The sequence below is a fragment of the Emys orbicularis genome, chromosome 20 (assembly GCF_028017835.1).
Source record: "Emys orbicularis isolate rEmyOrb1 chromosome 20, rEmyOrb1.hap1, whole genome shotgun sequence".
NCBI classification, from domain to species: domain Eukaryota; kingdom Metazoa; phylum Chordata; order Testudines; family Emydidae; genus Emys; species Emys orbicularis.
This window is the reverse complement of record NC_088702.1, coordinates 653,483-668,526: the sequence shown is the minus strand read 5'-3', so window position 1 is coordinate 668,526 and position 15,044 is coordinate 653,483. Positions and strand designations below refer to the sequence as shown.

Sequence of the window (15,044 nt, the reverse complement as noted above, 5' to 3'; positions counted from 1 at the left end):
TGCCCCCCCGGTGCCAGCCCCTCGCTCCCCCCCCGTGCCAGCCCCTCTCCTCTGTCTGCAGGTGCAGGGGGGCAACCTTGGGTGCCAGTCCTTCGCTCCCCCCCCCGTGCCAGCCCTTTGCTCCCCCCGTGCCAGCCCCTCGCTCCCCCCCCCGTGCCAGCCCCTCGCTCCCCCCCCGTGCCAGCCCCTCTCCTCTGTCTGCAGGTGCAGGGGGGCAACCTTGGGTGCCAGCCCCTCACTCCCCCCCAGTGCCAGCCCCTCTCCTCTGTCTGCAGGTGCAGGGAGGCAACCTTGGGTGCCAGCCCCTCGTCTCCCCCCCCCCCGGTGCCAGCCCCTCGCCCCCACCCCCACCGCCACCGCGCTCCCCCCAGGCCGGAGCTGGACCCGGGAGCATGCGCACCGTTCCCTGCCTCAGCTCGGCTCCTCCGTGCGCCCTCCCCGCCGCAGACTGGGGTGTTTGCCGCCGCGCTGCCGTCGGGACCGGAGCCCGGCCGGGGGCGGCCCGGAGACATGGCGGATGGCGAGGAGCTGCAGACCTTCACCTCCATCATGGATGCGCTCGTCCGGATCAGTGTGAGTGGCTGGGGGCTGCCTGGGGGAGGAGAGCGGCTCCTCGGACGGGGGGAGGCACGCCTCGTGATGGGGGGGATGGGGTGTGCAATGCACGGGGGTGATCGGTGTGCATTGCACGGGGGTGATCGGTGTGCATTGCACTGGGGGGTGGGGGGTGCAATGCACGGGGGTGACTGGTGTGCATTGCACGGGGGGTGGGGGGTGCAGGGGCCAGGAGGATGATTGTGCGGTGCAAAGGATAATTGGGTGTGCAATGCACGGGGATGACTGGGTGTGTAGTGTATGGGGGATGGGTGTGCAATGCACAGGGGGGGTTGAGAGATGGTGGTGATGGAGGGAGTGATGATGGTGGCATGGGAGGGGGGGTGAGCAGGAACCAGACCAGCTGCTTCTGGGGGTGAGATGCTTGAATCCAGCAGCCTAGGCACTGCCCTGCCCCCCCCCTCCCCCGCTCCCTCGTGCCCAGCCTGGGCACTGCTGCCCCCTCTCCTCAGTCGCCTCTGTCCCTGCCCTGGACCCTCCTTCCCCAGAGGCTGAGAAGGATCCCGAGCATCCATGCAGATCTCAGTCTCCATGGCAACCCTATGCAGGAGCTCCCAGGGCTGGATGCCAGGCAGCAGCAGCAGCAGCAGGGCCCAGTCCAGCTTCTGTCTCTGCCCTGCCCCCTTCTCCCCCTGCCCCTCCCTTCACCATCTCCCCTCCTCCTCCCCCCCTCGCTTTGTGTCATCTGCGCCCCTTCTCCGAAGGCAGAGATGGCATCCAAGAGATGCAGCAAGGTGAGTGCGGGCCCTGGCCAGCTGACAGCTCCCCCCTCCCCCTGCCGCGGGGGTCTGGGAGCTGGGGGACTGTCTGGGCTTTGTAATCTGCCCCTCCGTGGCCAGGAGATGGATGGCCCTGGCAGGCTGCAGGCTCCTCGCTGGCTGCCTCAATCCCCCGTTGTATTGTGCAGCAGCGGGGTGTGTGTGTGTGTCTGCAGCGCGCACCGAACTCGGCAGATGCACCTGGGACGTGTCAGCCACACAAGGGGTAGCAGCAGGGGCAGCCGAGTCAGGAACGGAGGGTCCTTGAATGGGGCTTCGGGGCAGAGGGAGCCATGTGTTTTGGGCGGGGGGGGGGGAGCTCTTTGCCCAGCTGGGGGAGTTGGCAGCTTGTGGGCTCCTCAGGACACAGCATCTGTTTCCTAGAGAGCCCGGTCAGGCGGAGCTGGGACTCAGGGCCTGCCCTGGGACTGGCTCCAGGGCCCGCACCAGGCCCTTCACTTGGTCGCTTTGGGCCATAAGCAGAGCTGGGATTTCGCTTGTTGCAGGTTGGAACTGGACGGGTTTGGGGGCTGGGTGGGCGATTGCAGAGCAAACCAGCAGTGAACAGGCCCGGTGTGTGCAATGGGGAGGGGTAGTGGGGAGAACCAAGGGCCAAACCCAGCTCCAGCTCAGCGAACCCACGGGGAACTGGGCGAAGCAGCGTGTCCCAGACCCTCTAACGAAGCAGCAAATTCTGCCACCGTTCCGAATGCAAAGCGCAGTGTGGAAACCACTCGACCCCAGTGGGCCCAGCCAGCCAGGTGCCCCGACTCCTTGCAAGCCTGGGTCAGACCAAAGCCCCGTCCAGCTGTGTATCCCCCCTCCTGCTGCCCCACCTTGGACCAGTCCAGCCCGGCATCCCCCAGAGGAAGCTGTTCTCCCCCCCCCATAATGCATCTCTGCAGCAGGGGGCAGGTGCTCAGGTGAGCAGATGCAGTTCCCGGGGTCCTTCTGAGCTCTGCTCCGAGGGCCGGGGAATGGAGACGGAGCAGCCTGGGGAGCTGGGGTCAGAGCCCACCGGAGTGCGTGGCAGGCTGGCCAGACTCTGGACCATGCGCCCAGCTGGGGGCTGGCTGGGCAGGTTCTGGAGCCAACTGGGCACCTGCAGGGAACGTGGCACCTCTTGTTACCTGCCGAAAGCGGCCAGTGAGCAGCTGTTTCTGGAATGAGCGGCTGTGAGACTGGGGGGATGGGCAGGGGACCCCCCTGGGGAGTGGCTGTAATACCTGCCCAGCAAAGGCTCCCCCATACGGCTGCCAGCATGGAGCTCCCGGGTCAGGACTGAGCCCCAGCGCCCCCTCTGGTGGGGGAAGGGAAAGGCAGTTCCTAGGTGGGCAGTTGTGGCCCTGCTGCTGGCTGCTCCCCCGGGGGGCTGACCGTTCTCCTTGGCCCCTCTCCAGACCAGCATGAAGAACATGGAGCGGGAGCTGATCTGCCCTGTCTGCAAGGAGATGTACAAGCAGCCGCTGGCCCTGCCCTGCATGCACAACGTCTGCCACGTCTGTGCCAGTGAGATCCTCGTGCAGCATGGCTACATCTGCTGCGATCCCAGTTCGGAGCCCACCTCGCCTGCCTCCACGCCGGCCACCCGCAGCCCCCGCATGGGCCGCAGGGTCATCCCCAAACCCGACCGCCTGGATCGGCTCCTCAAGTCAGGTGGGGAGAACGGCACATCCTGGGATCCCCAGCCCTGCCACAGGGTCTGGGGGATGCAGCTTCCACGTCCCCTGTCCCCCAGAGTGCACTGGGAGCAGAAGGCTCCCGATCCCCCTTGGCAGAGTGGGAGGGGTCTGTGCAGTTTGGTGCGGGGATTCACTGGGGAAGCTCACTCAGGGGCCAGGAGGAGGAGGAGGTGGCAGGGCCTGGGAGGTAACCAGGCCTGTGCAAGGGGCAGAGGATGCAGGCACCCTGTGGCAGGGGTGTGGGCCATGGTGGGGGGTAGCAGCCATGGCAGAGGGGTGGTGGCGGGGGGTGGCGGCCGTGGCAGGAGTGGCGGGGGGTGGCGGCCATGGCAGGGGGGTGGTGGCCATGGCGGGGGGGGTTGATGGCTGTGGCAGGAGGTCGGCCGCAGCAGGGCTGAATGTCACGTGACAGGCTTCTGGGTTCCCCCAGGGTTTGGCACCTACCCGGGCCGGAAGCGGGGGGCAGTGCACCCCCAGACCGTCAGCTTCCCGTGCCCGGCCTGCCAGCGGGACGTGGACCTGGGTGAGCGGGGCCTGGGCAACCTGTTCCGGAACCTGACGCTGGAGCGGATCGTGGAGCGGTACCGCCAGACCATCAACATCAGCACCGCCATCATGTGCCAGTTCTGCAAACCCCCCCAGCTGGAGGCCACCAAGGGCTGCACCGAGTGCAAGTCGAGCTTCTGCAATGAATGCTTCAAACTCTACCACCCCTGGGGCACCCAGAAGGCCCAGCACGAGCCCACGCCGCCCACCCTCACCTTCCGGCCCAAGGTAGGGGCTGCCCGGGGCTGCCCAGGGCGTCCCGGGCCAGGCTCCAGCTAGGGCTGGGTGTGAGCGGTCCCCTGGCTGGGTCCCTGGGGCATAGCTGGGGAGAGGTTTGGGCACTGGGACTCTGCGGGGGAGGGGATGGTGTATCTGGGCCCAGCATCACCCGCCTCGTGCCCAGCGCAGGGGCCAGCGGGCACCTGAACATGGCTCCGAGGTGAAAGGGCCTCTGGTCCCTGCTGCACGGGCGGCAGGGGGGAGACAGGGCAGGGCGGGTTCCGTGCATCTTGTCCGTCTGGAGGCGCTCAGGGTGGTGCGAGCCCCGGTGTCGCACCCATGTGGTGTCTGCCAGGGACATTGGGTGGGGGCGCCGAGATTGGAGGGGCACGAGGATGGAAGGGGGATGCTGAGGCAGCTGGGAGGGGAGGTGATCACTGAATGGGGAGGCACCTGGGGCACTGGGTGGGGAAGGGGGCCAAGGGGTGCAGGCCTGGGAGGGGGATGCTGACACACCCTGGCTGGGTGGGGGGTGTTGGCTGGAAAGGGGAGCGCTGACCGCTATTGCTGAATGTGGGTCTTGCTGCACAGGGTCTGATGTGTCCGGAGCACAAGGAGGAGGTGACTCACTACTGCAAGACCTGCCAGCGGCTGGTGTGCCAGCTGTGCCGCGTACGCCGCGCTCACGCCAGCCACAAGGTCACGCCTGTGCTCAGCGCCTACCAGGCACTGCGGGTAAGGGATGCACCGGGGCTTCCCAGGCCAGAACTGGGGGGTGCAGATGGAGCATGGACGGTGGGGATCTTTGTGCTGGCACTTGGGGCATGGACAAGGTGGGGCGTGGGTCTCCATGGCAGAGATGGGCAGGTGCAGATGGGGGATTGGCAGGAAGGGAGGTTTGTCTCTCTGCCAGAGCTGGGGGACACAGGTGGGATGTACCCCGAGGGGGGAATCCCATCCCAGAGCTGGGGGGTGCAGACCAACAGGGCATGCACAGGGTGGGTGTCCAGTACCAACGGTGGAGGGCGCAGACAGGGCATTCAGTGAGCGAGGTGCATGTAGTGCCGGATGCAGTGAGCGGGGTGCATGCAGTGAACGGGGTGCATGCTGTGGGGGGATGCAGTGAGTGGGGGGTGCAGTGAATGGGGGGGTGCATGCAGTGGGGGAAGCAGTGAGCGAGGTGCATGTAGTGCCGGATGCAGTGAGCGGGGTGCATGCTGTGGGGGGAAGCAGTAAGTGAGGTGCATGCAGTGGGGGGATGCAGTGAGTGGGGTGCATGCAATGGGTGGGATGCAGTGAATGGGGTGATTGCAGTGGGCGGGATGCAGTGAGCAGAGTGCATGCTGTGGGGGGGATGCAGTGAGTGGGGTGCATGCAGTGGGGGGATGCAGTGAGCAGGGTGCATGCAGTGGGGGGGCTGCAGTGAGCGGGGTGCATGTAGTGGGGGGGATGCAGTGAACGGGGTTCATGCAGTGGGGGGATGCAGTGAGCGGGGTGTATGCAGTGAATGGGGTGCATGCAGTGGGGGGGATCAGGTCCCTTTGTAAACCCGCCACTGTCCTCGTGGACCGTGCACGTTGGCCCAGGCATGGGGCCCGACTTGTGCAATGTGCACACCCAGGTGGCTGGGTTCAGAGCCCCTCCCCCCCGTGCACTGGACTGTGCGAGGCGAGCGGCCCGTGTGTCTCATTTGCCTGCGCTGCCCGTGTAGGAGAAGCTGACGAAGAGCCTCGCCTACATCCTGAGCAGCCAGGACACGGTGCAGTTGCAGATCGCGGAGCTGGAGGAGACGGTGAAGCACACCGAGGTGAGCGGGGGGCGCCAGCAAGTGGCACTGCCAGGGCTGGGGGAGGGGACGCTGCTTCACCCCTCTGGGGCGAGGGCAGGAGGTGTCCGGGCACAGCGCCGCCATCCCCAGGGCACCTCCAGCTCCCCCAGGCCGGGTGCCAAAGCCCCGGGGCAGCAGGGCCCCCGTGTGGAGGGAGGCCCCATGGTGACTCTGCTCTGGTTGGGCAGGTGAATGGGTCCCAGGCCAAGGAGGAGGTTTCCCAGCTGATACGGGGCCTGTGCACGGTGCTGGAGGAGAAGCAGACGGCCCTGCTGCAGGCCATCCAGGAGTCCCAGCAGGAGCGGCTGGCCAGCCTGCACCACCAGATCCAGGAGCACCGGGCCATGCTGGAGAACTCGGGCATGGTGGGCTACGCCCAGGAGGTGCTGAAGGAGACTGACCACCCCTGCTTTGTCCAGGCAGCCAAGCAGCTACACAGCAGGTACCGTTCCGTCCGGGGGGCCGCAGGGGGTCTCCCGGGGCCGGGGATCTGGCTGATGCACTGTCCCCATCTCCCAGTGCAGTGGGACACTTGCAGGAGGAGCCTTGCACCTCTGTGGGCTAACGGGAGGGACCCCGGTGTGCGAGTAGCACGGACTTGGGGCACTGGTGGCACCGGGAGCCCCTTACCGGGGCCTGTTGCACCAACTCCTGAACCTCCTGTCGCGGCAGGATCGTCAGGGCCACAGACTCGCTGCAGACCTTCCGGCCCGCCACCACTTCGTCCTTCAGCCGCTTCCAGCTGGACCTCAGCAGAGAGATGAAGCTGCTCACGGACCTGTCCTTTATCAAAGGTAAACGTGAGGGCTGGAGCCGTGCTGCAGAACCACCAGTGGCCAGCCATAGGGGCGGAGCTCTGGGCTGAGGGGGAGGAGCTTCCTCTGTGGTTTCTGGTAGGGGGAGGTGTCCGGTGCTGTGTGGGAGGAGTTTTGGACTGAGGGGCGGGGCTTCCTGTAGTGGGAGGGGCTCTAAGCTGAGGGAGAGGAGCATTCTCTCTGGCTTCCTGGAGGGGGGAGGAGCTCTGTGCTGATGGGGAGGAGCTCCCTGCCTCATAGCTAGAGGGGGAGGAGCTCTGTCTGGAGGGGGAGGAGCTCGCTGTCTGGCAGCCTGACCCCCACACCTCCCTTCTGTGTGGCGCTGGGTCAGGGGCTGGCAGCTGCCAGAGAGAGACCTCTGGGGGAAGTGGCCTTATGGGCTCCCCCAAAGCCTCCCACAGTTCGAGTCCTGCCCCCAGATACCGCGTTGTCCTGCCCTACCCAGAGTGCCCCTCCTGGCAGGAAGCTGCTCGCTCTGGGGGTAGGCAGGGCATGTGAAATACCCAGGGAGGCTCGGGGCTCCCTGTAGAGTCAGGAGATGGGTCCCCTGGCCCAGCAGTCCCCAGAGTCACCTGCAAACGGCCCCAGAGTCCAAGGGGCTCGGCCAGCATCAGTCCCCACTCTGTGCTCCAGGCTCCCTGCAGGCAGGGCAGGGGCAGAGGGTAGGATGGTGGGGGCCAGGGGCCTGCGCGGTGGGAGCAGACAGGACCTGGACCCTGCGGCAGATGCAGAAGGGTGAGTAGCCAGCCGGGCCAGGCTGGGCCAGGACTCCCTGCGGGGGAGCGTTCCCGTGGGCAGGCCGGGTGTCCTCCCCCACTGACAGGCGCCCACCCCGGGCCCTGCACTGCACCGGCTGGGGACTCTTTTCAGACTCGCTTCTACCTCTGTTTGTTTATAGGCTATGGCCGCTGCTGAGTCGTCACTGAAGTACCCGAGGCAAGTCACGCTCCCGCCCCTAGAGCTGCCCCTGCTCTCCCTGTGCCCAGCCCTCTGTCCTCATCCCCCATCTGCCAGCCCATCCCCCATCCCCCCATCCGCCACCCCCCATCGCTCTGTGCCCATCCCCCATCCACCAGCCCATCCCCCATCCGCCAGCCCCCATCGCTCTGTGCCCATGCCCCATCTGCCAGCCCATTCCCCATCCCCCGCTTCTGTGCCCACCCCCCATCTGCCAGCCCATCCCCCATCCCTCACTTCTGTGCCCATCCCCCCATCCGCCATCCCATCCCCCATCCCTCACTTCTGTGCCCATCCCCCCATCTACCAGCCCATCCCCCATCGCCTGCTTCTGTGCCCATCCCCCCACCCCTCGCTCTGTGCCCATCCCACCATCCGCCACCCCCCATCGCTCTGTGCCCATCCCCCCATCCACCAGGCCATCCCTCCACCCCTCGCTCGGTGCCCATCCCACCATCTGCCACCCCCCATCGCTCTGTGACCATCCGCCAGCCCATCCCTCCATCCTCCGCTTCTGTGCCCATCCCCCCATCTGCTACCCCCCATCGCTCTGTGCCCATCCCCCGCTTCTGTGCCCATCCCCCCATCCGCTAGCTCCCATCGCTCTGTGCCCATCCCCCGCTTCTGTGCCCATCCCCCCATCCGCCAGCCCATCCCCCATCCCCCCATCCGCTACCCCCCATCGCTCTGTGCCCATCCCCCATCTGCCAGCCCATCCCTCCATCCTCCGCTTCTGTGCCCATCCCCCCATCCGCTACCTCCCATCGCTCTGTGCCCATCCCCCGCTTCTGTGCCCATCCCCCCATCCGCCAGCCCATCCCCCGTCCCCCCATCCGCTACCCCCCATCGCTCTGTGCCCATCCCCCATCTGCCAGCCCATCCCTTCATCCCCCACTTCTGTGCCCATCCCCCCATTCCTCCACCCCTCGCTCTGTGCCCATCCCCCCATCCACCAGCCCATCCCTCCACCCCTCGCTTCTGTGCCCACCCCCCCATCCACCAGCCCCCATTGCTCTGTGCCCATCCCTCACTTCCCACCCACCCCTGTCCCTATTCCTCCCTCCCTGTGTCTCCATCTCCCACTATCCTCTTCCCATCCGTCCGTCCTTCTCTCTCTCCTCTGTCCCTGCTCTCCACCCCTCACTGCCCAGTCCCCGCCTCCATCCTCCATCACACTGTGCCCGGTTCCATCCCCAGCTCCATCCTTCAGTTCCCTGCTCCCTCTCATCCTCTCCTGTGTCTCCAGCCTCTGCTCCCTCCCCCCACTTGCACACAGCCCGTCTGGTCCCTGGAGCCTCTCAGCAGCTCGCCCCCCCGTCTCCCTGACTCTCTCCCCTGGTGCCCACACAAGCTCTCGGCAGTCAGATTCCCCTAGCCTCCTGCTGGTTGTGCCTCCGTCCGTCCGTCCGTCCGGAATGCCCCCTCCCTGCGTCTGGCCGCTCGCCTGCCCCAGTGTGGGGCCTGCTCCCTCATGCCTGTGTCTCTCCCTGCAGCCCCCGAGGCGCCGGTGATCGACACGCAGCGCACCTACGCCTACGACCAGATCTTCCTGTGCTGGCGCCTGCCCCAGCACTCGCCGCCCGCTTGGCACTTCACCGTGGAGTACCGCAAGAGCGACACCAAGGCCAAGGCGCTCAAGCTGTGGCAGCGGCGCGAGGAGGTGCGGGGCACCAGCGCCCTGGTGGAGTACCTGGACACGGACAGCGTCTACGTGCTGAGAGTCAAGGGCTGCAACAAGGCCGGCTTCGGGGAGTACAGCGAAGATATCTACCTGCACACGCCGCCCGCACCAGGTGAGGGGGGACCTACCCGCACATGCCAGGTATGGGGGGAATCTACCTGCACACGCCGCCCACACCAGGTATGGGGGGATCTACCTGCACACGCCACCCACACCAGGTGAGGGGGGACCTACCTGCACACACCGCCCACACCAGGTGAGGGGGGATCTACCTGCACACGCCGCCCACACCAGGTGAGGGGGGATCTACCTGCACACGCCGCCCACACCAGGTGAGGGGGGATCTACCTGCACACGCCGCCCACACCAGGTGAGGGGGGACCTACCCACACACGCCGCCCACACCAGGTGAGGGGGGACCTAACAGCACACGCCGCCCGCACCAGGTGAGGGGGGACCTAACTGCACACACCGCCCGCACCAGGTGAGGGGATATATATATGAGGAGAGATTAATAAGACTTTGAATTTACAGCTTGGAAAAAAAATGTCTAAGCAGGGACATGCTAGAGGTCTATAAAATCATGACTGGTGTGGAGAAAGTAAATAAGGAAGTGTTATTTACTCCTCATAACACAAGAACTAGGGGTCACCAAATGAAATTACTAGGCAGCAGGTTTAAAACAAACAAAAGGAAGTATTTCTTCACACAATGCACAGTCAACCTGTGGAACTCCTTACCAGAGGATGTTGGGAAGGCCAAGGCTATAACAGGGTTAAAAAAAGAACTTGTTAAGTTCATGGAGGATAGGTCCATCAATGGCTATTAGCCTGGGTGGGCAGGGATGTCCCTAGCCCCTGTTTGCCAGAAGCTGGGAATGGGCAGCAGGGGATGGGTCACTGGATGATTCCCTATTCTGTTCATTCCCTCTGGGGCACCTGGCACTGGCCACTGTCGGAAGACAGGACCCTGGGCTAGATGGACCTTTGGTCTGACCTAGTATGGCCGCTCTTATGAGATTATAGGAATTTCCTGTTTTCACAATATTTTTCTGACATTTTTTAAATCAATCTTTCGTTCACTATATACTCTCTCCCGTCCCTCCAGCTGCTTTAATTCAAAACCTGAGTTTTTTCTAAGTGAAATAATGCAAATAAATTTTTTTGCAAAAGACTTTGATATACATTTAAACATCTGATGCGTCACGCCCCAGAGATGGCTGCATTTCAGCACTGGGTTGCTATCTGGCTATCAACCAGCTGCTGCACCCAACCCCAGAGGCACCTATATTTCAGTCCTTGGCAAGCAATCCCTGGGCAATGTTGCTGCATGGCTGTTACCAGATGCCCCAACCCATGCACTGGGGCTGTGATACACCACAGGGATTAGGAAAGATGAGGACTCAGAAGCAGGCCTAAAACCTCAGTATCTAGATGCTATGGGAACTGATGATCTTTAACCCACCTTCCCTCCCTTCTGTTTGCCAGAGGCTGGGCAGGGGCAACAGGGAATGGATGATTCCCCATTCTGTTCATGCCCTCTGGGGCACCTGGCATTGGCCACTGTGGGAAGACAGGACCCTGGGCTAGATGGACCTTTGGTCTGACCCAGTCTGGCCGTTCTTATTATACCCCCCCGCGCCGCCCGTGCCAGGTGTGGGAGACCTACCTGCCCACACCTCCCACTGTACACATCTCTGCCCTGCAGATGGAGGGCTCTAGGCCAGCCCTGGGGATCTCCATGGGGCTGCACCTTGGGAGTCGCCCAGCCCCAGAGCCGCTGCCCGGGGAAGTGCAGTGAGCGTTCAGTGTCTGCGACTCATGTGCACTCGACCCAGGGTTGTGGGACTCCCAGCTAGGGGGAAGCCCAGGCTGCTGCGCCTCTGAGGAGTCACACGTGCCCCCTGCGTCCCCCCAGGAGAGGAGACTGCAGAGGTGTGGGGCCGCCCCTTGTCTCTCAGCCCCTCCCCACTCTCTGTTCTCTCCCCCTTCTCAGTCCTGAACTTCTTCCTCGACAACCGCTGGGGCTTCAACCGGGAGCGCCTGGCCATCAGCAAGGACCAGCGGGCCGTGCGCAGTGTGCCCGGCCTGCCCATGCTTTTCGCTGCCGAGCGCCTCATGACCAGCTGCCACCTCTCCATCGACCTGCTCATCGGCGACGTGGCCGTCACACAGGGCCGGAGTTACTGGGCCTGCTGCGTGGACCCCAGCTCCTACCTGGTCAAGGTGGGCGTGGGGCTGGAGAGCAAGCTGCAGGAGTGGTTCCAGGTGCCACAGGACGTGGTGAGCCCCAGGTGAGTGCAGGAGCTGGGCCACCCATGCTGGGTGGAGGGGCAGGGCCCGGCGACACCCCCTGGTCCGTGGGCCTCGGGCTGGAGCTCCCATGTTACTGCCGGGCCCTTGGGCAGGTTCTCTGGAGCTCCCAGCATCCCCTTGGGTCCCTCCCTCCGCCGCAGGGGTCCCGGGTTCCTCGTTGCAGCCCACACCCGGCTCAGCTCTTGGCCTGCTTTCCTGCTCCCCGAGGGAGGGGCCTGGACGCTAACCAGGCAGAGATTGGGGGGGGTTCAGCCCACTCTGTCTGAGGCTGTCATGCCCCAGGGGATGGGATCTTCTGGGGTGGATCCGTCCGTGTGTCCGTCTGCACCATGCGCTCACGCTCCCCCTCCCGCCGGGCAGGTACGACCCAGACAGCGGGCACGACAGTGGGGCGGAGGACGCCACCGTGGACGTGCCCCCCCCATACGCCTTCCTGACCATCGGCATGGGCAAGATCCTGTTGTCCCACGGCTCGGCCCTCACCTCCCGTGACCCCAGTGGCTGCACCATCCCCCTGCCCCCCCGCATCGGCATCTGCCTGGACTATGAGCGGGGCAAGGTGAGCTTCTACGACGCCGTCTCCTTCCGCGGCCTGTGGGAGTGCGGCGTGGACTGCTCGGGCCCCGTCTGCCCGGCCTTCTGCTTCATCGGGGGCGGGGCCCTGCAGCTGCAGGAGCTGGTGGCCAGCAAGCAGGAGCGCAAAGTGACCATCGGGGGCCTCTCCAAGCTGGACTGAGCCGGCCCCTGGCACACACCGCCCACCAGTGGGATAGCGTGCTGCGGACACGCAGCCGGGGGGAGCCGCCTGAGCCCTGCCCTCCGACCGGCGAGGGACTTTGGCTCTTGAGAGCGCTGAGCTCCGGCCTGCGGGGTTAACGAGGGGGGCCACAGAGCTGATGGGGAGGAGAGCGAGGCTCTGACATGGGGCTGGTTTAGGGCCTCAGCCCCCGGGCCCGGAGCGCAGGCTGCAGAAGGGCGGCGTAGGGCAGACCCCTGCCAGCGTGGGACCCAGCCCTGAGCTGAGGCCTCAGGACCCAGGAGAACCCGGCTCTGCTCCCCCGCGTCTCCGTGCTGGGCTTGTGAATCCTTCCTGTTCTGTTGGATTGTGGGGGGAGGGTTTGGGCCACACTGCTCCCCTTCGCTCCCCCCAAAAAAACTCTCCCCTTCCCCCCCAGCTCCTCCCCACGGCCTGCCAACGTTTAACCTGGGAGTCTGAGCTGTGGGTTCTGAGGGCACCAGGCAGAGACTGGCAGTGCCCCAGAACCAGCCCCCATCCTGCCAGGGCCTGGGCAGGTGTCACGTTCCTGAGATCCTCCCTCCACATGGACCAGGGAGCAGCAGCCAGCGGCTGTGCCTGGGCCTGAGGGGAGAGCTGGGTGGGGTCGAGCTGGGGAGCTGGGTGGGGGAGGTTGGGCTGGGTGGGGCAGAGGGTGTTTTAAAGGCTAATCGTTGACCCAGCCAGTCCAGCTGCTGCCCAGAGCCAGGGCTCATCCTGCCGCTCCCTCAGCGCGGCTCTGCAGGGGTAGTGGGGATGGGAGATGGCAGAGGGGTGCGGAGAGCCCCTCTCGCTGGGGGGCACCAGGCTGCAGAATGAAGCTCCCTTCCCAGGCTGGGGCCTGCTGGAAACATCCCGTCGGGTGTGCGGGAGGATGGGAGAGCACGGAGGGGTCTCGCTCCGACCCCCAGGCTGCCATGCAGGGAGCTCCCCATGTGGGCCAAGCCCTGCCCTGCTGCACCTGTCCCGCGATGTCCCTATGGCACTGGCATGGAGTGCGCCCGCCGCCTCCCTGCCTGCTGTGCCAGCACCCTGCACACACCTCCTTCCCGGGGGGTGGCTAGTGCAGCTTCACCTCCACAAACAGCAAAGCGCCAAGGAGCAAATCCACCGACTTGGATCCTTCCCCAGCCTGTGCCATGGGCAGGGGGCAGGCGTTGGGCTGGCTGGGCATGCCAGGGCCGAGGCCTCTCAGGGCCTGGGCTCCGGCACTGGGAGCTCCCAGAGTCTCTGTGGGGTCTCATGGGGTCTGCACTGGGCAATCGCTGTATTTTCATGGTTTCCTACAATAAACTGCAATGCCAGAGACTCCACGAGCAGCGATTCTCACTGGGCTGTGCCACCCCCACTGCTGGACCCAGCCCTGGAGGGAGCACCCAGGCACGCTCGGGCTGGATGTACGCATCTGGGCCCCTCTCCCTCGTACAAATCTTTGGCCTTTGTGTAGCACCTTCCAGCAGCTGCCCCCAGAGACCTTGGACATCCCAACCACCCTAGGGAGCAGCCCGTGGGAGTTAAGAAATTTGCCCACGTCAATCAGTGGCAGAGGGGGGAACAGAACCCACCATGCCTCACCCTGCTCTCACCACTAGGCCATGGTGCCTGTATAGGAATTGCTGGCAGCTGCTGGGGGTAGTGTCCAGAGCCTGGCCTGGGTTCTGCTACACTGGCCTCTCCCCCCGTTAGCAGGGGGCCCTGGCCCTGGGGGGTGAAGGTGGCTTCCCTGGGGTCACAGCTGCTGCTCCCTGGTCTGTGCAGTCAGGAGTCCACCCGAACAGGCCTGTGCGTAGCAGACACTGTGCTGCACCGCTACGGCTGGCCGGCAGAGGGCAATGTCAGCCCAGGAATGGACACCGGGAGCCAGGGGAGGGGCTGCCGTACAGACAGCTCCATGCACTGCGGTGCCAACCCTGCACTCTGGCTGTGTGTCCCCATGCCCTGGGCAGCAGGGGGCAGCCTCACGCCCGGGCACGGTGTGGGGCTGGGGCCCAGGGGCGTGCAGGGCTGTGGACACGTAGCTGGGAGTGCGCTGCCTGCTCGCCCGGCCCTCGGACGGCCCCAGAGACGGGCTCTGCAGGCAGCGGCTGGGTGGGACGTCTGGGTCACCACTTCGTCGTCCCTGCCCAGCCTTCCCGTGGCAGTGGGGGAGCTGAGAGCCTTGAACCAACCTGTAACCCTGTATGATGGAGCCACTTCAAGCCAGGGGGTGCGGCGCCCCCCAGCCCTCCTAGTTCCAGCACCTGTGGTGCCGGGGGGGATGGCAAAGGGCTGTACAGACTCCCTGGGGGGCTCATGCCCACTAGTGAGAGCTGGACGCATGTCTTGGTGTTACAGGCCCCGCCCCCCTCCGCGTACCCAGCACAGCCCACAAACTCCAGCATGGCTCAGCGATGGGCCCGCTAGGAGCCAGCTGCTAGCACTGGGCGTCCAGCTCCCAGAGCAGGGTATGGTTTGGGGCCCCAGGGGCTGAGTGTGACTGGCTCAGTGCCAGGGGATTTCCAGCTGAGCCCTGGGGAGGGGAGGAGGCTCATGCCCCTAAGCCGGGGCTGGCACCCCAGGGAGCCCATCCAGCTCTGATGCCTCGGACCCCTTGGGTGAGAGGAGCAGGGGCCCTGTGGAGCTGGAGGGGGGCCCTCCCAGGGGGCGGGGGGCTGTGGTGCGGAGGGGCAGGACAGCCACTCTCGGGTGGGGTGGGGCTCTGAACGGGGAGGGGTTTGGCCGCAGGCTGTGGAGGAAACGTCTCACCCTGTGGCCAGTCCTCGGTCAGTGACTCAGAGGGAACGGGAAAGGGGCTGTGGCTGGCGGGTGATAAGCGCCTGGCGGGTGATAAGCGTTTCTGTGACGCACCTGTGT

General features: G+C 65.3%; 1 protein-coding gene across 3 annotated transcripts; it reads left to right on the top strand.

Moving 5' to 3' along the window:
• Positions 1-510: 510 nt before the first annotated feature.
• Positions 511-12,152, top strand: TRIM46 (tripartite motif containing 46). 3 transcript variants are annotated; one of them, XM_065420003.1, is made up of 12 exons: positions 511-608; positions 2,002-2,037; positions 2,330-2,349; positions 2,757-3,029; positions 3,486-3,829; positions 4,412-4,555; positions 5,532-5,627; positions 5,837-6,090; positions 6,321-6,442; positions 8,914-9,213; positions 11,097-11,394; positions 11,777-12,152. In XM_065420003.1, exons 1-12 carry the CDS (start codon positions 511-513, stop codon positions 12,150-12,152), a joined length of 2,361 nt encoding a protein of 786 aa, XP_065276075.1. The 3 variants fall into 3 exon arrangements, with proteins under 3 accessions (XP_065276075.1, XP_065276076.1, XP_065276077.1); XM_065420004.1 differs by lacking the exons at positions 2,002-2,037; positions 2,330-2,349 and having other exon boundaries at positions 511-573; positions 2,774-3,029; XM_065420005.1 differs by lacking the exons at positions 511-608; positions 2,002-2,037; positions 2,330-2,349 and adding an exon at positions 1,326-1,349 and having other exon boundaries at positions 2,774-3,029.
• Positions 12,153-15,044: the final 2,892 nt, after the last annotated feature.